Source organism: Sinohyriopsis cumingii, chromosome 2, assembly GCF_028554795.1.
Source record: "Sinohyriopsis cumingii isolate HCF-2022 chromosome 2, ASM2855479v2, whole genome shotgun sequence".
NCBI lineage: Eukaryota > Metazoa > Mollusca > Bivalvia > Unionida > Unionidae > Sinohyriopsis > Sinohyriopsis cumingii.
Genome location: NC_142962.1, coordinates 149,434,379 through 149,456,012, shown reverse-complemented (window position 1 = coordinate 149,456,012; position 21,634 = coordinate 149,434,379). Strand labels below are relative to the sequence as shown.

Sequence of the window (21,634 nt, the reverse complement as noted above, 5' to 3'; positions counted from 1 at the left end):
ATCAATAATCCAGCCTTAAAGTTTAAGAGCCATCATCTGATCCATATCGTTTTCCTTCGTGAATATTAACAAAAAAGATGTATTCATATATATTTATATTACAACCCATTGGCTTTTGTTTGAATCCCTTACTTTCTATGTTACATCTTTTGCAATCTCCAACTAAACATTAATACATAATATATGTTCAAAGTAACAGAATTATTTGCTTTTTGTTTTAATCAATTCCTTTTACATTTCAACAACTCGTGAAATCAAGAAAAGAAAATATATATAATGATTTGGAAGGTTTATTTTCTATATTTTCGGTTTTTACATATGCTGACCCGACCAGAAACTTAATGTATTCATAGCGCTACTAAAATAATATATAAGTTGTTTGTATTGGAACTCATTTTCCGGATAATATTTCCCGTCGATCGGTGAAAAATAAGCATCATCGATCTTCCTCAGATGTAACAGATTCTCGCGAGAAACGTTATTTGACCTCGTCTCACCGTGTAAAGCAGACGTCTAAACGTCATTTATAGTGTACATATAACAATGCTTAACAGGTGCTACAATTTGAAAAGAGACATTTTTATTCCTCCTGCGATTTAATGAAAAAGTAAAATGTTCTAGGTATAAGATGCAAATCAATAGATTATACGGGTTCTAGTTTACTAAATAATTATTCTATCTCAAAGCTGTCCATCAAAATTACCTTCCTGCAAATTACATTTGCCTTTAGAAAATGTTTTCCAGGGCGTTATTCCCTATCCATAGAAACTATGCAACACAAATTAGCAAATATACTGTCGTTTCAGTTGACTTAAATTTATGGGGGAAAATAATTCTAAAACAATAAGGCTACTGAAATGTACTTTCTCTTTCAGTTATTCGTACAATTTTACTTTTTTGTAAATGCTGTATGGGTCATCATACCCTTTCTTGTGTTACCTTTTTATAAATGCTGTATGGGTCATCATACCCTTTCTTGTGTTACCTTTTTGTAAATGCTGTATGGGTCATCATACCCAATCCAAACAACATCCTGTACGTAATATGGAACTGCCTGCTCCTCACTCCAATATCTCTGCCCGAAGCCGTTCTCAATGTACTGACATATCTGTGGAAACATTAGAAACAAAAACTATTGAGTTTTTCGAGAAAATAAAGCAAAGCCTAAAATTCCACTAACTCCACTTGCTAAATACTGGTCTAAAAGGATGAATTGACCAGTAGACATCAATATTTAGCAACTGAGATCAAGTTTGAAACTCTACACAGCGATTGGGCAGAAAAGTGGTTCAGTACATAACTCCAAAATTTGGTTCTCAAAGTTATTCGATAGAAACGATTAGTTTTACTTTATCTTTCTTTTTTTTTTCCTTTCCTTCCTTATTTCTTTCTCTTTAATTTCACATTACGTGCTATCTTCAATAAAAACAACCGAATTGTTTCTTTCTGGATTAAATTTAAGTGCAAACATGTACTATTACTGTCTATTATGTGAAGATTTTACTGTTCATTGGGTAGGAAGAATCGCCAGCAGAGGCAACGAAGTAGTGACAGCGATCTGAACGAATATTCTAACAGACTAGTAAGCACAACAAAAATGGCGGTAACCAGTCGCTGGAAGGAATAACTGACACTGGTTTTAAATGTACCTGTTAGTGGTTCAAGAAGGAATGCAAACTCGGTTTTGTTTGATGATGATTCTAGTGTAGCGTGATACATGAGGACCATTTTTCAAGGAAATGGTTCACATTCATCTGTTAGTACTGCTCCAAAATAACCCTAACATCCCCGACTAATGCGGACATTATGGTCTACTTTAAATAGATGTACAAAAAATAACTTCTATACATAAAAGGCTTATCACGTTGGACTTGCTGAAGATAAAGGTCATTTAATTTTGAATTTGGTTTGAAAAAGATCTACTTGCATGACAAATTTGTAACTATGAAACGATGTGCAAAAACAGTAGCAAAGTTGACTTGTTCCATTTCTCACTTGACGTGGTTAATTAAAAATTATCACAATTACGAAATCAAACGCAAAACATCCATTTTCTCTATGTGCAGTCGCAATCTATACGTAAAACTTGATCATTGCCGGTGTAACAGGGTACGTGTGAATTAAATTACGCCTGTTTATGGTGGACGAATTGAGAACGGACCAGTATTTAGCAACTGAAATCAAGTTTTAAACTCTACGCAGCGATTGGCAAAAAAATGGTTCAGTACATAAAAGAAACATTTTGGTTAAATTCATATTTTTTGGACAGAGATTATGAGGAGGAGAAAATATGATTCATGGTATTACAAAACATTCTATGCGTAAGCAATTCCCTCGGGAGACCGCAAATTGGATGTGTCTTATCACAGCGTTTAGCGACGCCAAGTGGGAGGTATATCAAACCTGGATTAGCTACGACACTCAATGGTCGATCAACGAAGGATGGTGTAGCGTGGGGATAAACAAAAATATCACTTGTAGTGCTGTATTGACACTACAATGGTCTTACATAGGCCAAGATTGAAGAGGCCTACTTTATTGGTAAACGTTTGAATTATGATATAATATTTCATAGCTGAAGCTAGATAAGAGAGAAAGAGAGAGAGTCTCTGCATAAGTTGTTGTTGTTGTTGTTGTTCTAGGGTTTAACGCCATTTTTCAGCACAAGATAGGCTATACATGGCGGCCAGTATAACTGGTGGAGGAAGAACCCTGGAAAACCCAGGGAAGAACCACCGACCCATGAGAAGCTACTGGCAGGCTTTCCCACGTACCCATGCTACCCGAGCCTTGGACTCGAACACACGCAGACAGAGGTGAGATGGCAGTGATCAGGAACGGTGAGCGCTTTAGACCACTCGGGGCCCCCCTCTGTATAAGTATGTGTGTGTTGAATTTTTATCGCTGCGATGTCTGCATTGTGGCAGTTTATAGTGGACAAGCAATGGGGCATCATGCTGCTGACGTGTAACATGATGGCCCACCTAGTCACATTATCCTGACACAAGGCCGACTAATCCTAACACTAACCTCTTAACGTTGAGCGCCAAGCGCAGCAGCCGCTAGTACCATTGTTATAAGTTTTTGGTACGACTCAGCCAGGGTTCGAACCCGCGACTTCCAACATCAGAGCAGCACGCTCTAAACATAAGGCCACTGGAGCGGTAAGCTCGACAATAATTTGTTTCAGTGGTGAAGATGATATTTATATCGCTGGTATTTATATCTAGGTTGAAAACCTCCTGGCCTATGACGTGGCAAATCTTGATCTTTTCTAACTGTTCCAAGAGGAAACTGACAGATTGAATGCCAAGGAATTGTACATTTGTCCGGTGATTGGAATGCACGTTTAGACCATGTTTCAAGGGTGGTTACATTGTACGTGATATTGTTCAGATTTGTCTATTTCAACCGTTTCAATGGACTCCATTTATTGCTACGTTTGTATAAATCGATTTTGTTCTGGTTAGATAACAATCAACTAGATAGTGCCCATTTAATTGGATCTTTCACTTGTGCTAATAGAATTGGTTTTTACTGCTATTGGTTATATGGCTCTTAAAGAAGGTTATCGAATGGTTGGATCATGTACCCAATTCATTTACGATTTTGCCTACCACAAATCATGACAAGTCCGTTTTGTGTACAATACAGAAAATTGAGAGAATAGATGAAAGTTAGAAAAGGTTTGTATTTACGTCTACATTTTCCCAAGTTTCACGAAATCCAGAAATAGGAAATAGAGATGCTCATAATACATGTTTTAATGACTTTGTATCGGTAATTCATGAGGTCGCCGGCCCTCTTTTCCGAATCTTCTGTTGTTGCTGAGGAATACTGCATACGTAATTGTGTACAGACAAAACCCAAAGGTTTCATTATGATTGTTTTAAAACTAAAATATTAATTCTTTGTATAAATTTAACTTTTGCCCCCCCCCAAAAAAAAAAAAAAAAAAAAAAAAAAAAATTATGAAGGGAAAGGATCCTAAATGTCTATTAATAAGGATAACTATAAGAAATGCATGCGTAATATGAGGAAGATGTTTTTTAGCAAAGCTAGTCCAACAAGTTGACTGTTTACGTCAGAGAAAACGCAAGAAATAGCGAAGCTGAATCTTTACATTATAGCAAATCCAAAGAATATCGAAGCCGAATGCTTACATTATAGCCAACCCAATAAATAGTGAAGCTGAACATTTACAATAAAGCAAACCCACAGATATTTCGAGGTTATTCTCATTTATAAAGGCTTCAAATGCATAAAATATTAATTTAGATTAGTCCAAAGTATTGTTCTGAATGAAATCTTGGTAACGCCACTGCTAATAACCAGGAAGCTGAATAATTTTATCATATGACCTCAGTAGTGTAAATTGGAAATTAATTGGGTTCGACAATTCCAATTACAATCGAAGAGATAGAATCTGTGATATGTTTGTGTAAAACACAGTAAATCTTTTGCTGTTGATCACTTTTTCAGTGATTGTCTTAAATAATCTTCATATATACCTCCAATGGATGTAATGTTATTGTTGTTTGTGGTTTAACGTCATTTCTCAGCACAAGATAGGCTATATATTGCGGCCAGTATAACTGGTGGAGGAAGAACCCGGGTTAAAGCACGACCTTCGGGAAGCTAGCTACTGGCAAGCTTTCTCACATATACACACTGGCCGAGTCAGAGCCTAGAACCCACGAAGACAGGTGAGAAGGCAGTGATCGGTAAAGGCTAGCAACTTACATCACTAGGCCACCAGGGCCACCTTCGTTTTATAGGTTAGCTATTTGTATGCTTTATTAGATTCAGGACATTTTCCAGATAAATGGTCCGAGTGAATTGCTGTGCCTTAGTTTAAGAAAGTTGATCCTAATGTCAAGAATTATAACAGTATAAAGTGATTTGTTTTCAGAAATATTTACTAGCATCTTAAAAAAACGAATTCATGGATTGAATATAATGAAATACATTTTCGCTTCCAATTATAATGTGCAAACATATTCATGCATAAATGGAGAATTAAAATGTGCTTTTATTGATAAAGCCTTGAAAGTGTTGACCATAATCATCATAGGTATAAACTGAACGAACTTGGTGATAATGGTAAATTGCTCAGGATCATGCGATACGTTACATACAAATGTAAAGTCATGTGTAAGGGGATGTGATGTTGGCTTTAAGCAAGGGTAGATTTTATCTCCTATCCCTTTCGTTCTCATCTAGGACGATGATGAACCTATTATGCAAGACAATATGAATTCTTGCATAAGGCTCAATATTACATTTATAACGATGTTACTTGACGATATGATTGTACTTTGTAAAACCCCACACAGAATTTACAACATTGTTCGAAAATATTAGAAATATTTTTTTCTTCAAAATATGGGGTTCAGAAAGGAATACTGAGAAAACAAATAATGGTATCAGAAAACAACGACCTGTCGGAGCCTCGGAGAAATGGACCTATAATGGTAAACAGCTACAAGTTGTTAAGGATTATAGCTATTTAGGCACCGTCTATAATTATAATGATCACTTTTCGTTAAATAATAATAATAATAAAAATAATAATAATAATAATAATAATAATAATGTGGACTTAGAACAGCACCTAATCGTTAGAAGTTCTAAGCGCATTGCAATATTAGATAACATAAATCTATCTATGACAAGAATAAAAACTAAGAAATTACAAAATAGAAACATGCTGACAGTAATTAAAGAAAGAAGCAGTATTAAGTCTTCAAGTCTGTTCTTGTAGCCAGAATAGGTGAGTTCTGAGAGCACTTTTAAATGAGATCACGGTGTCCTTTTGTCTAAGATATATGGGTAATTTGTTTCATACAGCTGGGCCCTGGTACGTAAAAGAACGTTGTCCTTATGACTTCGTCAAACATTGGAAGCAATGAGAATACTAGTAACGGCAAAGGGGGCAAGTTTCTAGATGGGGTCTACACATGGGTTAGGTCAGATAGGTATATTGGACCTGATCCAGTCAAGGAAATATACCGTATTGAAGAAACTTGTGTTCAAGAGACATTAGCAGGTAATAGTTTTATAGCACTCAATACCTTGATTGCCAATACACACAAATATTATTTGAAACTAAAATGTATCTAAACTATTTGCTACGGCTGTATTTATTTATAAAAGCGAAACTTGGGAATTCTCAGAATCAAAAGAGACTATCTGTATACTTGAAAACCTGAAATTTTGTATCAACCGGTTCCCGTCAAGTCTTTCACATGCAATATGGAAACGTATGAAGAATTAAGAAGATGCCCTATTTTGTCATCACGATATGGACAAACATTATGAAGTACTGTATTGGTGTTCTATTGTAAATATTAGTAACACCATTGTCAAATATTCGTATAATGGATTGCACAATGAGTGTAGTGACGAATCTACCAACTGGGATAGTAATGTTAAAGGTATATTATATGAATATGACTCTCCATACGTTTGGAATGACCCATCGGTTGTTGATCACCAAACTTTTCCTTCAGTACTTGAGCAAAGAGTTTGAAATGTATTTATTCATAAATGGAATAACGGTATTTAGAAAAGTCGTGCTCTATGTTCATACAATAACTGTATTTATATGAATCTGAATACTATTTTAACACTTTCCTTGTAAACTTATAAATACGTTTGATAAATTGATGCTATCATCTCACCAGCTACAAACTGAAACGGTTCGTTCTACTCTAAAAGAATCGAACGCAACCGTCGCTACTGTAACATTTGTAACACTAATGGTTTAAAAGAGGAATAACACTTTCTTCAAGCTTGTACTGTATATCACCGTCTTCATAGTAAATATTTCGAATTTACAGAACTCGTTCAAGTTAAAGAGAGAATGGAATGCTAAAAATGACATACTACGTCTATGGAACATTTGACCGTGTAAAGACTATTATAGTCGATACATTCTGAAATTTGTTATACTGCAAATGTATTGCATAAAACTACACTCATTCTTTGCAATGTTTAACCTGAACATACTTCGTCCATCGAATGCAGGACGGGAATAATTGTATACATATTCTATGCATGATTATATTACTTTGTATTTATATGTTTTACGCTTCACCTGTTCCGAATTTGTATTTTATTCATGCAGATTGTATAGTTCAAGTCCGAATATTATTTATATTTTGCTCTGCAATAAGCTATCTATTGCAAGAAAGAACACTTCAAATAAAAATGGTTCCGCTGAACGTGCTGTTTGCATTTGTCACGTACTATACGGTAGCATCCCTGCATCTAACTTTCTAAAACTTTGGTACAAAACTTTAAGATACAATCTTAAATATTAAGCTGCCACAGTCTCCAGCAACATGAGTGATACTAATCTGTTGCCATTACTAAAACGGGTGTCACAAAATGAAATGCTTATTGCCAGTCTTCAATCTTCCGCACTGACCAACCGCTGACCTTCATGGACAGAAAGGACGACGTAAGCGCAACGCTAGAATGTGTCTCGAAATGATTATGCAAGTACCTCATAGTAAGCGAGAAATCCCTTGGTATTGGTGTATGGCCCTTCTGGTCCTGGTCCAATGACTGCAGTACCAAACCCGTGATCCCCTGAGGAAGAATGCCGGACAAACGTTCGTCCATACGTGGGCAGACCTATATTTATTCGGAGACGCGGCATTCCTCTTTGTACCCAATAATTTGCTGCCCATACCTGTTCGAAATATTTATATCAATTACTATTTCTCACTTAGTGCTAAGTGACAACTCATATGTTTGAAAGTGCTAAGTGACAACTCATATGTTTGAAAGACTGTTGGTGCTAAATGACAACTCATATATTTGAAAGACTGTTAGAGAGATGCTTTTGATGTTTGTTTTTTCATTTATAAGCTTTCATTCATTCCAGTTTGACTTTAAGTGCAATAAAATAATTATAACATGTGAAGTATCACACATTTTTTTTTAATTTTCGAATACGTTGCATTCAGCTGTCATGTCATAAATTCATACTTGACAAGAACAAATTGGGACATTGTTGCATACATACAATTTAGTAGTATATACTGTATGTATTTCTTTAAGAAAAACTTACAACATTAAGGTTATGCTGATAATCAATTTCTTCTGGACCTGGCAATAGTGGACTATGATGTCCTGTGAAATTGTTCCATGGACCGTGAAAATCGTAAGTCATAATGCTGACGAAGTCTAGATACCTGTCATCAAAGAGAACAATAATGTATTCAGAACTTGGTCAAAAGGGCAGAAGTCAAATCTAACATTAAAAGAATATGTACCCTTAGATGAGCGCTTATTAATTTCTCATGAATACAAAACAATATTCAGATCTCTCTGATCTAAAACAGCGCTCTGTTTTGATAATTCCAACACATGTACAGGCCGTAACGGTTGAAGATTTATTGTACCATTCGGAAAGAACTATGAATACACTAGCTCAAACTTGACGTGTGCGCAATTATACAAGGTAGTAAACCGTTTGAGTCACAAAAGGAGATGGAATCCCTTCAAGCGTGTCATCTATGGGTATTCCAAGTTTTAATAATTGTTTAAATCAGTCTGAAACTCTCTTTAAAAGGTTATTTTAAAGTGACTATTCTCTAACAGAAAGAAAGGCAGATTTTTCTCGACTCGGAATAAATAATACCATAAGAAATAATGTCAAAGATTGAAATATATTACCATAAAAAATAAAATCAGTGATTAAAAGATATTACTATAAGCAATAAAATCAAAGAATGAACTATATTATCATAAGAAATAAAATCAAAGATTTAAATATATTCTATCTATCTGGGCATTTAAATATGTCAACACAAGTTTGTGTTTTGATTTTACACTGCCAAGCTGTGAAACTAAATTGTACAAATAAGTGAAGCCATTTTTCTTTTCATGCCATATTCAAATGACTAGTCTACATTCTAATGTATATACTTTGCCATTTCAGGAATATTGTATCCTGTGTCAATGTATTGTTGCCCTGCAGGGACCGAAGCTGTCAGCAAAAATAGTTTCTTCATCTCACCGGAAAGCTTTGATCCATCCATGAACGCTTCCCTTAAATCCTACAAGAATCAGTCAAGATACACATTACTGTGCATAAGATCAAACATTGGGGGAGGGGCAAATTTTAATTATGTCATAATTGCCTGTCACTATTGTTTAGCTGACACTATTCCGCAACGAAAATCATTGTCCATGCCAGGTGCACCATCCTCCTGGCCTAGAGAACTCTTAGAACACGTGCATGAACGAAAAATCGCGCTCGGCGAGTGACCGATGAACCTCTTGATAACGACTGAAATCGAGTAAATACAGAAAGATGACTTGGTTCCTTGAGGAGCAGGAAATGCTGTTTACTACCATTCCTTCTCCATTTTCAAGATACCAATAAAAATCCTAACTAACCTAACCTGATAAAGGAGTATCTCCTGATCCTCCCCAGTACATATGCGACTGAAACTAATTATCACTAATGGATATGGCAGTACTGAGGAAAGTTGGTTTCTTGCGAGAAAACATGAAAGGGAAAGAAAGTCATAATTTCCGCTGAACAGAAAGCATGCCTCGACGGTATGTGGTTTGGTTCTTCTCCGCGCAAAATCTACTGATTAAAAAAAACCAGTTTACATTGAAAGATTTTCAAACATTACCTAAATCAAAGGTTCATAAAGGGCTTTTGCCGAAGCCCATAAAAAAGTAAGATAGTTTCCATCTCGGCAACAAGGAGAGAGGTACTGGCCTCGGCAGCTCGAAGTATTTAAATTGATACAATAAATATGATCTGAGTCAATGGCTGTGCCATTGGGGAATTTATTTGCGTTCGAAAGCGCTGCCTTATAAACATTGACGGAGGAGGCCGAACATTATCTCTTCTTAAAAAATTAGGGCAGAAACTCTGCTACTGTAGAAAGAAATGTGCAGCTGGGATTAAAGAGTTTCATAGTTAATTGATCACAAATGATTCTCCACATTTTATCATAGCCCTTAGCGGCAGGTCATATCGCGGCCTGAGCCATGCACTTGAAGATCTTGAAACATCTGCCTGGTGGATAGATTGCTCGAGGTGAGCCAAGCGTGTGAAGGTGCAGAATCTGAAGAGTTTTCAAGAAAAGAACCCTAGTGTTCTAACAGTATATCTTTCCACAGAAGTTATACCCTGGTCTGACCTATCAACAAGTCGAGAAGCTCGCTGAGCCAGGACATTCGTGCTATCACGATAACCAGAGCTGAGGATGTTCTGACCTTATGATGTACCTGTAGAATCAATATGAAGGCTAAGAGCGTGTACGCGACCAGACAGTCATGCCTCAATACAGACAACAGTCTCTTAGAAATACCTTCCCTATTCTTAATCTGCCCAGCGTGGATTCCAGACTTCCATGCAGAGAGAGGAGAACGAGTGCTCCCTATCCGAGGTATATGGAACAATCGATATAGTGTTTGAATAGACCATCACGCAATGACTCCAGGTTTGATTTATGCATCCTTCTTGGCAAATATTTCAGCTCCCGTTTATGTGGGTTAAACTTTTTTTCTGGGACGATTGCCACTGGAGAAATACTTCTTATTCTAAATAACCGACCCACTCTGAATCTGACGCTTCGATAACGAGAAGTGAGGTTCGGGGACACGCAGTGCAATCACAGTTTCCAGATCACCAGCAGAAGAAACTGGAGAGCACGTAAATGGACTCTTCCAAATGGTACCAGGTCGGCTGCGGAGTTCAAGATTAGCAGAAGACAAAGGCAAAGCCAGTCTGACAATGAGGTCTTGCCTTGCAGAGTCCTCAAACGATCCAGGATTCCGTTTGTCCCGTCTGGTACAACAATAACCCTGCCCTGATAGGTGATGAAAATCGTTTTGCTGGTAAACAAATCTGAGGTAAGCAGTCACTACTCCCATCATTCAGGTAAATACACTGGGCATTAAGGCTAAACAGCACGCGAATGTCTCGGTGCTGATAAACTTGTCCGGAAGAAAAATGGAATGTGGAAAAAGCACCCTGAAGGTCGACGGAAACTGAAACGTCTTCCGGCCAGATGGCGCTTAGGACTGATGCAGTATTTTCTTCAAGACTTTTTGGGGCGGTGGGGGGTATTTATGTTGAGCCTCAGTTTGGCGCGCTTTTCTATGCACCATAAAATTTTAGGGGCAGACGGATGGCAACCAGATCATTCATATATATATATATATATATATATATATATATATATATATATATATATATATATATATATATATATATATATATATATATATATATATATATATATATATATATGGTCCTCCAACGTTGCTATCTCGGGTGACGATGCCAATAATAATCCTTGTGGGGCTCAAGCAAAAAATCTATTGGCAGTTTAAGTTGTGATTTTAACCCGATAACTGTCGAGGATTTGTAACGATAATTTAATCATTGGCTAAATGTTAATCTAAACATACTCCATTGTCAAAAGCAAACGTCTTGGTACGTTAAATAATCATATTCTTACGTCTCGTTCCAAAGATACACACCCACTGTAAAAACCTATAACACGGTTCTAAAAAAAAATTTCATTGTGTTGGAACAGATCCATCCAAGTCTGTCTAAATGTTACAAACTCTGGAGCCTACTGGACTCCTAATGATGTACGGTTGAGGTTCCTTTGGCCTAAGCTAGATTTTGCCGCTAACAACAATTGTCCACCTGCTCCGGAAGCAAAATGACTGTTGTTGATTTGAGTTACTTGCTTCTTCATTTGGTATCGAACATCTAAACGCTACGACTTTTACTGCCGAAAAGAGGAAACATGCCGAGCGAGATGCAGGGGTAGTTCATGCGCATCCTGCTTTCTCACAGCCCCAGTACTGCTTCCAAATATCAGAAAGGATCGTAGCCCTTCTTAAGATCAGCCATACAGTCTGGTCTACAAAGGTATTGCTCCTCAGCAAGACAAGACCTGAAAATGCTGTATGGGAATTCCCCTCTCTCTCTCTCTCTCTCTCTCTCTCCCTCCCTCCCTCTCTCTCTCTCTCTCTCTCTCATGCACCCTTGTGAAAAAGGTTCTCTCTCTGTCTATCTATCTATCTATCTCTCATGCACCCTTGTGAAAAAAGTTCTGCATCTATTCCTTTACTTTTATAATCATCGACTCCGGGATGAAGATGAACTTCCTTGAGAGAGTTCTTTGAAACGCAGATGCAATTCCTCCTTTAGTATGGAAAGGTCCCACCAATCCTCCTTGATACGTGATCAGACTAAATATTCCATATGATCACCCACTCACCCACCCAGCATGGGAAATGGTGAGGAAACTATACTCCCTCGCATTTCCATCCCAGATACTCACGTGTTGTGTTACTCTCACTGATATAACATATACTTACCAATGAATAAAAGCCTCGAAGTAGTGTTACTAATTTAGTGTAAATAGAGGTAAATAAACATTATGCAACAATTAATGAATGGAGGAAGGTGTAATCTCTTCTAACACACGAGGAGATTAAACAACGTTTGCAGCGCCAATTGCATTAAAAAACTGCAATGACAATGAGAAGATAAACCCTCGCAACAAATGTCAACGCTTCAAACGAAAACACATATATCGATAATATTTCATAGAATTTTAAGGGCTGGCAAAAAACTTTCCTTTGTCTACAAAGTCAAAACCTGAACCCATAGAGGGTTGGGAGTGTATGGGGTTTGTCTTGAAACAAATAATTATCTCTCTGGACATGCCAAATATATTGTGATAAGTAATAGATTGAGGAATAATGTTTGATAATCAAGGAATACGAATACAAGTTCCATAATATCAATAAACCATATTTTCTTTCCTCCAGCAAGAATTCTTCACGTGTTGCCTAGATGTCTGAAAAAACAAAACGGTCACTGTTGATCATGGACCCAGATGTAATCGATGCACGTGTTCTAAGAGCTTTATATAACAGGAGGAGGTGTATCTGGCACGAACGATGGTTTCTCCATTACTGAAAGGTTAAGCAAACTACCGTGATAGGCAGGCCTCTTCAGAGGTTATGAGAGGCCCTGATTACTTCGTAAGTTTGAGGTCCATAGTCACAATAAACCCATAAAAAATTTACTATATAAAGATTTAAAAGAAAACGAAGTACACGAAAGTATTTACGAGATCTAAAAATAACCAGCCTTAGGGATTGAGGCAGGCTCATATGAATCCCTGCCCCTGCCCCTCTGAGCCTGGTGATGTATAACTGATATTAACATGAACGACAAAGAAATGTGCGGACAATTGTTTTTTTAAAAAAATATCTTTTAGTTTGCAAACCCTTCAAATCAGTCTGCACTATAGCTGATGTCAACACTGCCTTAGACAAATGGTATCGGATGTTCAATGCAACTTTAGACAAGCATACCCCAATTAAAACAAAAAGAGTTAAACACCAAATTACACCCAAGTGGAGTACCCCTGAGATCAGTGAGGCTAGGCACATAAGAGATAATTTCCACAAGAAAAAAAGACATGAAAAGTTATAGAAATTGGAGGAATAAAACTAAGCACCTGATAGATAAGACAAAAGAGAACTACTATAAACAGGCTATTGATGAATTTAAGAGTACCAAGACGTTGTGAAAGCATCTAACATAGCTGGACCCACCCAGGAATAGTTGCCTTCCCCCTAGAGTTAAGCAAAATGATGATATAGCAACATCTGTACAAGACATAGTGGAAATGTTCAACAATTTCTTCATAAGCATCTCCATTAACAGTATTCAGAACCAGACTAACAACCCAACTGAACTTGATGCTCTTCTATTATTTATAAGAGCTATAATTCCTGATGATAATTATTTTTCAATACCTAATGTTAGCGAAGCTGATGTTTTTGATATGCTAATTAAGGTGAATATTAATAAAACATTTGGATTGGAAGGTATTGGTCCACGAATACTTAAAATTATTGCACCAGTAATAGCAAAGTAAATCATGCATATCATAAACTTAAGTATAATGAGTGGTCATTTTCCAGAAACACTGAAATGTGTAAAGGTTACACCTATCTTTAAGAAAGGAGAAAACGAGGATCCAGGGTATTAAGACCAATGTCAATTCTACCTGTATTGTCAAAATTATTTGGAAAACATAGCCATTCAGGTCTAATTTTTTAAACATACTGTCTATTTCATAAAGCGCAATCAGGATTTAGAACGTATCACTCGTGCCAAACAGAACTTACCAAATTAAGTGATCTTTGGCTGAAGGAAATGGATAATGGACATATGACTGGGATTGTTTGACTTGACTTCAAGAAAGCTTTTGATCGTATAGATCATGAAATTCTGCTGAAAAAGTTGAACCGTTACAGGCTCAACAATCCTTCTTTAAACTGGTTTAGATCATACCTAAACCAAAGGTCTCAACAGGTAAGCGTTGGCAATAATAGCTCTCAAACTCGCACTATTCATTCAGGATCGCTCAAGGCTCAGTGTTAGGCAATCTCCTCTTCCTTATCTATACCAATGATCTACCATCAAATAATGAATTCACAAATACAGATTTGTTTGCGGACGATGCAACCTTGTATATATCTAGTTCTGATACTGAAGTTATCCAAACGAGATTAAACTCAGACATTATTAGAGTCCAAAACTGGGCACAACAAAATAGGATCGTAGTTAATGAAGATAAAACAAAATGTATGATTTTGAGGACATCACAAAAACTAGACAATTCGGTGAACCCAGAACTATCTCTTGTAATAAATAAGACATAATGTCAAACATGAAAGGCTCGTAGGTGTGTCCGTAGATAATAATTTATTATGGAATTACCATATTGATAAGCTTTGTAAAACGCCGTCATCCAAAATTGTCCTACTCAGCAGAATCAAGAAATATTTACCTATGGAAATTCGTAATCTATACTACAAGTCATATATTCTTCTAACAATGGATTATTGTTCAAATGTATGGAGAAATTGTGCTAAATCTGAGCTTGACAGGATTTATAAACTTCAGAACGAGCAGCACGCGTAATTTTAGATACATCTGTTGATCTACCCTCAAAAGCGTTATTTACAGAACTCAAATGGTTCACAATATATGACAGCATAGATTTTCACAAGGAAGTTATTGTATGTCTGCATGCAACTGCACCAGAGTATCTTCAGGACTTATTCAGGCTTTTTTCAACACAATACCAGCTGAGATCCGTATCACATTAAAACCTTCTAGCACCAAAACTAAGAACAGAGCAATTTAAAAAGAGCTTCCAATACTCTGGTACAGTCTGTGGAACAAGCTTCCACCACATGTAAAATCTGCTGAAAATATTAGAGTATTTAGGAAAAGATATCATGAGCATGTGTGTGTTTCTAATAGATACTGGAATTCAGTATTTTAAGAATAAATATGTTAAAATAAACAGTAATTATTGCTATCTTCATATAATGTGCATTGTTATACTCTCCTTAGAGGGCCTCAAGGGAGAACAGTTCTTGACCAATGAGGCACCCTCTATAAATAAAGCATTATTATTATTTTTATTATTATTATTATTATTATTATTATTATTACTATTATTATTATTATTATTATAGATACGAGCTTGTGTAGATAAGGAGAAAACAGATACATCAAAAGAAGATGGCGTTTCAAGGCAAAACCTCTAAACACTTTTGTGTTTAGTTAACTCGCCAATGTAGGAATTGTAAAGATTTTTCACTTTATTTTTAAAGCAGTGTCAAGTACCAATGTACTGATTAAGTTGTTGTTGTGGTTGTTGTTGGGTTTAACCCATTTTTCAGCACACGATAGGCTATACATGGCGGCCAGTAATAATGGTGGAGGAAGAAAATCCCGGAAGAACCACCGACCTACGAGAAGCTACTGGCAAGCTTTCTCACATACCCACAGTGGCTGAATCCGAGACTCGAACCCACGCAGACAGAGGTGAGATGGCAGTGATCCGTAACGGAAAGCGCTTTAGACCACACGGCCACTCGGGGCCCCTACCGATTAAGTAATAATTTTGCTAATAAAAAGGGGGAAGGTGATGTTCCATGATATCTTGATAAACTTGGCGATTTTGTTATGCAGTAAAGACATGGTATTTTAGGTAGTTTAACCATTTGCATATTTCACTGCATGAAACAGACAAGGTTTATTTTTCAACGACCATGACTCCAAGAACCAGAGAACGAGTAAATGTGTACGAGTATGAATGGAAAACGTATACTGCTTCTTCAGTCCACTTATGATAACTGTATATCTTACACATTTTGGAAAACTAATACCATAATGAAAGCTTTAACCAATATTTAGGCAAGCCTTTTAAATGACATTGAACTTGACTAATAATCAAAGGGATAAAGATGCAAGGTAATAGGAGACAAATGATTGCCAATTCTACAGTTCATGTTTGATACTTATCCTTCCCAATGTTTGTGACGCTCACCATAAATGGAATATCTAACCAAAAACCTAACCATCATGTCCAAACAATCTTTGCACTACATTTGAGTCAGAGAGAAAATAGGGATGCATAGATATGAAAGGGCAGTTCCTCCTAATACTACTGTTCAGGTATGAGTGTTGTTCCTTGAGTGTTTGGTACTTCTGACCCGATGACCATATCGAATAACTTAAACCAATATATTGACCATTGCTGACGCTGCCGGAATTAGTGAGGACTTAAACCTGCCTTTGCTAAGGCTGCTGAAACAAAACATGAAATACGTTCTGATAACTGTTTCTGAAGGACACAAGAACGAAAGACCATTCCTGGGATGATACATTTTGGGCACAAAACGATCTGATACGATTAAATAGTCAAATGGACTTATTGTATCTGTTATTCATATTTCAGTTTCTGATCATTTGATGTCCTTTGCTGTTAAGCAGCAACCTAAGATGTCCCGTATGTTCAATTATACATACATTAAATTCTTAAAAGAAGTTATACGTTACGTACTTTGAGCAGCAGTATGTAGTTTTCCCTGTCCTGTGGTTTCCCCCCTCGATGACCTGGATATTCCCAATTTAGATCCAACCCATCAAATTTGTATTTCGTCAAGAAAGCTACAACTGATTCTCCAAAATGACGTCTTGTTCTCCTCTGGGACACCATGTTCGAGAAACCTGGACTCGATTCAACCCATCCACCAACAGATACCAGCGTCTTCAAACTTGGATTTTTTGTCTTTAAGCTATTAAGTCTCTTGATTCTAGGAAGAGAAGTGACACAAAATCAGAATTGTTATTTCACATTGTTACAAGGTGTTAAAAGTAGTTCGTTTTTCGTTATATTTTACTCTTTAAATTACAATTACTGGGCAGATTCTTCAAAATCGGACTTATTTTCTGCCAATATCACTTTTTTCTGAATCTTCAATTCTTATATTCTCCTATTGATGTAATATCTTGCCAAACGTTTGTATATTAAATTGAATGTTTTTGTTTTAATGATGGGCTTATACTCTTTCTTTTCAAGCATCGTCTGGCGAGATAAATTTATCCGTCGATCATTAATGATGTGGTCTGTGTGCAACATCACTTGCAAGTCCTACAATTCCATCACTCTACGCCTCTTTATTGACGTTCCCAATGAACTCAGCTTTACTTACCATTCCAAAGCGGTTTATATCATTTGTGTTTTATAACACCATTCTTTAGATGGTTTGGAGTTGCTTGCATTTGTGTGAATTGGTATACGTATTTCGATTATATCTTCATAACACGAAGTCTCTAATTATCATACCGTTTTATTTCAGTTTTCTTTTATTTGATGTATGCTCATTATTTTATCATTATGGTAGTAACTCAACAAACTGATCTTAGAATAATATTCTTCTGCCACATTACATATTCTACAACTGACGTTGTACGGAAAAGACTCCGAAATATTCAAGTACCCCAAAAATGCATTTTCGCATCTCTTTTATATTTGCACTTCAGTCAACTATCCTATTGTTTTCAGTTCATCATCGCGTCGTCCACTGTTTATCTTGCTAAGTCGGGAATTTAAGAATGCTTTTGGTAATGCATATGCAAACGTTTCCGAGAGACTACACGAAGCAAAATTCACACATAATCATAGCTATTATTGTTCACTACTTATGAATCACCACTTATCGTCGATGGTTCAGCGTTTGTTGCTTGCGTTACGTAGCGTTAGTCAATATACCTTCTAGAGTTTGTTCGTCGTTTATCTTTGGTTAGTCTGCATTGGCTAAGCATTCGGCTCTGTTCATTTCCCGTTCATTTACCATTTGTTCATCATTCCAGTTTCAGTTAAATGGGAACTTTAATGTTTCATGATCTGTACCGTTCTCCTGGATCATCCGAGTCATTGTGTTGATCTGTATTTTAATGTTTCTTTGGTTCACTATCTGCTTGCATTTCATTGCATTAACATCACAAAAATGACAAGAGATCTTACGGGAAAAATATATGAAACTTGCTCGTACTTACAGATATCCGTCGCCTTCATCTTGAAGTACAAGGTCATTTCCAGAAAGACGAGCAAAGGCGAAAATTATATGCGTACACAGTTCTGGAGGGATATCCTCTGGTGTAAATCGTCCTTTACCGGATCTTCCTGTAGACCAGCTGGTATAGTAGCAAACTCGGCGGTATCGATCTGCATAAATATTGAATAAAACATTCCAAGTTTGAATCACGTGCACATGTACCGCTAGGATAATATTTGTGTATGACATCAGCAACATATATCCGTGTGTACGATAGGGATGATTCTTCTGTTCTCCGGTTCGCCTAAGCGTCCATTGCTGATAAACTTTACTAACCGGGCGGCGCTTACGACTTTAAAACACAATGGAGTAAAAAATGTTTGCATTAAAAGTGCTATTGACCGTTGCTTATCAAAATAAGGAGGAAGTCTAAAGGCTAAAATTATCAAAAAGCTGCTTATTATACTTTTTATTTAAATGGTTACAACTAATTTCACCCGGTAGATGTTGGTTAGAAATTTATAGGCATTATAACCCAATCTGTATTTCTCCTAATTAAGAGGTCCATGGCAAATTGATTTCTATACGATATATGGTAACTTCTACATGACACAATCGAGATCACTATTCTTTAGCACAGGTTGGTTTCTTCTCTCTATATAGATGTATATGTTGCATTCTTCTCTCACATTTGTACACATAATTTTGATTCAAAAGCAGAATCGGAGACTCGAGTATATAATTTTTCACATCCTAACGATCTGTTAGGAATATGCAATACCAAATATTGCAAACTCTATAAAAAAAGAACATAAAATCTGCAAATGTGACATATAAAATGAAATTCAACTTGCTGTAATGTTATGACTCTACGGTCTTGCAGAAACAAAAGAAGAAAAACCAAAAGTTTTGTAAAACATTAAGTTAGTTCTCTGGGTTATAACATGAAAACGCAAGAGGATCTTAAAGCTTTGTGAATCAAATCCAAAATAATCCTAACCCTTCTATCACAAATCCAAAAGAATAGAGTATTCCGAATGAATTACAGGTCCTGAATCCGTTGATGTACCAATAGCCTTGAAAATGTTTAAGTCTTTATGTATCACAATAGCATTGTCCATAAATCCTTTGAATGAATTCACAATAATCCCTGAATAATGTTTATTCCAAACAGATACATGAGCACTTTGCAATTCCAATAAATAATTTAAATAACTGATTAATCTCAAACTAAATCTAAATAAAATATAAAATACTTCTGGAGACTGAACATACAGTAAGAATAGTAATGGATAATAGGAATGGAATAATTGTTCACTTCTCTATTATAGAACTCCAAGATTCATATCGCAATTCATCGCCACAAGACACATCTCACATCATATCCTTACCCGATACATGTCGCAACACTTCAATCATCCAATCGGAAAATAGCTCAAAACAGTACTTAGGTTTATTTTCTAGAAACAAACCAAAATAAACCAGCCATTTATATCTCATTATTTTTAAACAGAATCTACAATCATGGACAAAAAATAGCTTTGTAATTTCTAGTTTATAAATGATCATTTCAATCTACAGTCATAGAAAAATATTAAGCACACAATATAAACATACACAACTGTAGATTGTAAAATTAGAGATTTAGCACGCACTGAAAACAAATGCAATCAATGACGATGATAATTGTTTTGTTTCTTTTCCTATTAACGCCAAGTAAAAGCTAAAAATATATTCTATATTTCATGGCGCCATTTATTAAGTAACAGTGAAAGTAAAAATGGAAATCATCTTAACGGTACACTCAAAATAAGCTACTGATCTGTAGAACACTGACCTGGTCGTATTCTTCCAGCTGGAATCGAGATAGGCGATAATAAAACTGGATAATTATCGACTGAAACGCCTTTCCAATATTCTGGTGTGCCGGAAAACGTAGTCAAGTACAATGTTCGTTCAGTAGCGGAAACATTTTTGTCTGGACTTGTGCAATCGGCCTTCGTGTCTGACTCGCTGAGGAGTGACGATATGGTAGAAATAAGAGGGTATGGGCGGCTTGAAGACTTGCATACTTGTCGGAAATCGTCTAATGACATGGCCCAAACCATTGCACCACCAAATCCTTCTCTTATGAGAAAAGAAACCTAAAATGTAGACAGAAAAGTAAACACCTACAGTCAATTTTAGGAACAGAGAAATCACAAAATGTTCTTCAATTTATAAAAAGTGAAGCAATAGAAATCAAACAAAAACTATTTGATAATGCAATAACAACATTTATAATCATGGATTACATGTTATGATCAATAACAATTAAATAATAATGGCTCAACAGAAATAAGAAGTAATTAATGCAGTATACTTGAAAACGTACCCGGCTCGTGTATCATTCGGTGAAGAAAAGCAATAGAGACAAAGGTAAATGAAAGCCGTTAAAAAGCCAATAATTTTCGGAAGTGTAAAAACCTTGTCACGGACACTTCTAACATTTTCAAAGCCAACCCATAAATTGTCATCCACGCAATATGCCACACGTTGTTCGCTGTCCCAAGTGACTCTGCATGTACCGTTGTCTATCCGCATACAAATCTAGAGAAACGAAATAAAATTAAGAAATCAAAAAACGAATTGGTTACATAGCTAATAAAATACGAGGAACATTCACACACAAATCACAGTTTTGGTTTAGGTTTTCGTTAGGCAACTGGTATATATGTTAGGATGGAATCTTTCAGTAAATTGCATTAAAACAATGTTTATTCTTGTAATACACATGTGTGCTATTTCAATATTATACAAATATATGCAGTTGGTAAATGAAGGAATATCGTATGTTTAAATGTATCTCTTATGTCCGTCTGTAAGTTTATGTGGAGTGATATTGGAATGTAGTCTCTATAAATTAGTCCGTTTCGTCAGAACTCAGAGAGCTTGTCTTTTTTATTACAGCGATCCCGTGCCTTTCTCGCATCGCCCTTCCCCAAGATGTAAGATTACATTATTTACAGCTGACACCTCTCTTAGGGAGCCTGATCTCTCTCTCTCTCTCTCTCTCTCTCTCTCTCTCTCTCTCTCTCTCTCTCTCTCTCTCTCTCTCTCGCCATAGAAAAGAGCATTGCTAAGAGTTTTTGAGAAAGTCTCATAAATATATGAGTATGATAGAATTTGCAATAGTCAAACAAAAAGGATCTAGCCG

The 21,634-nt window shown here is 36.3% G+C and overlaps 1 protein-coding gene across 2 annotated transcripts in view; it reads right to left on the bottom strand.

Annotated features, from left to right (window-relative positions):
* The window catches only part of LOC149806064 (putative chitinase 10), a 104,206-nt gene that overhangs the window by 4,353 nt on the left and 78,219 nt on the right, over positions 1-21,634 (bottom strand). For both annotated transcript variants that reach the window (XM_089950941.1, XM_089950942.1), the window contains 8 exons: positions 20,905-21,027; positions 20,276-20,582; positions 18,440-18,608; positions 16,941-17,193; positions 8,941-9,071; positions 8,081-8,204; positions 7,511-7,699; positions 986-1,108 (listed from right to left, as the gene is read on the bottom strand). In XM_089950941.1, coding sequence (XP_089807067.1) covers positions 986-1,108; positions 7,511-7,699; positions 8,081-8,204; positions 8,941-9,071; positions 16,941-17,193; positions 18,440-18,608; positions 20,276-20,582; positions 20,905-21,027 — 1,419 coding nt within the window. The remainder of the gene's footprint in view (positions 1-985; positions 1,109-7,510; positions 7,700-8,080; positions 8,205-8,940; positions 9,072-16,940; positions 17,194-18,439; positions 18,609-20,275; positions 20,583-20,904; positions 21,028-21,634) is intronic.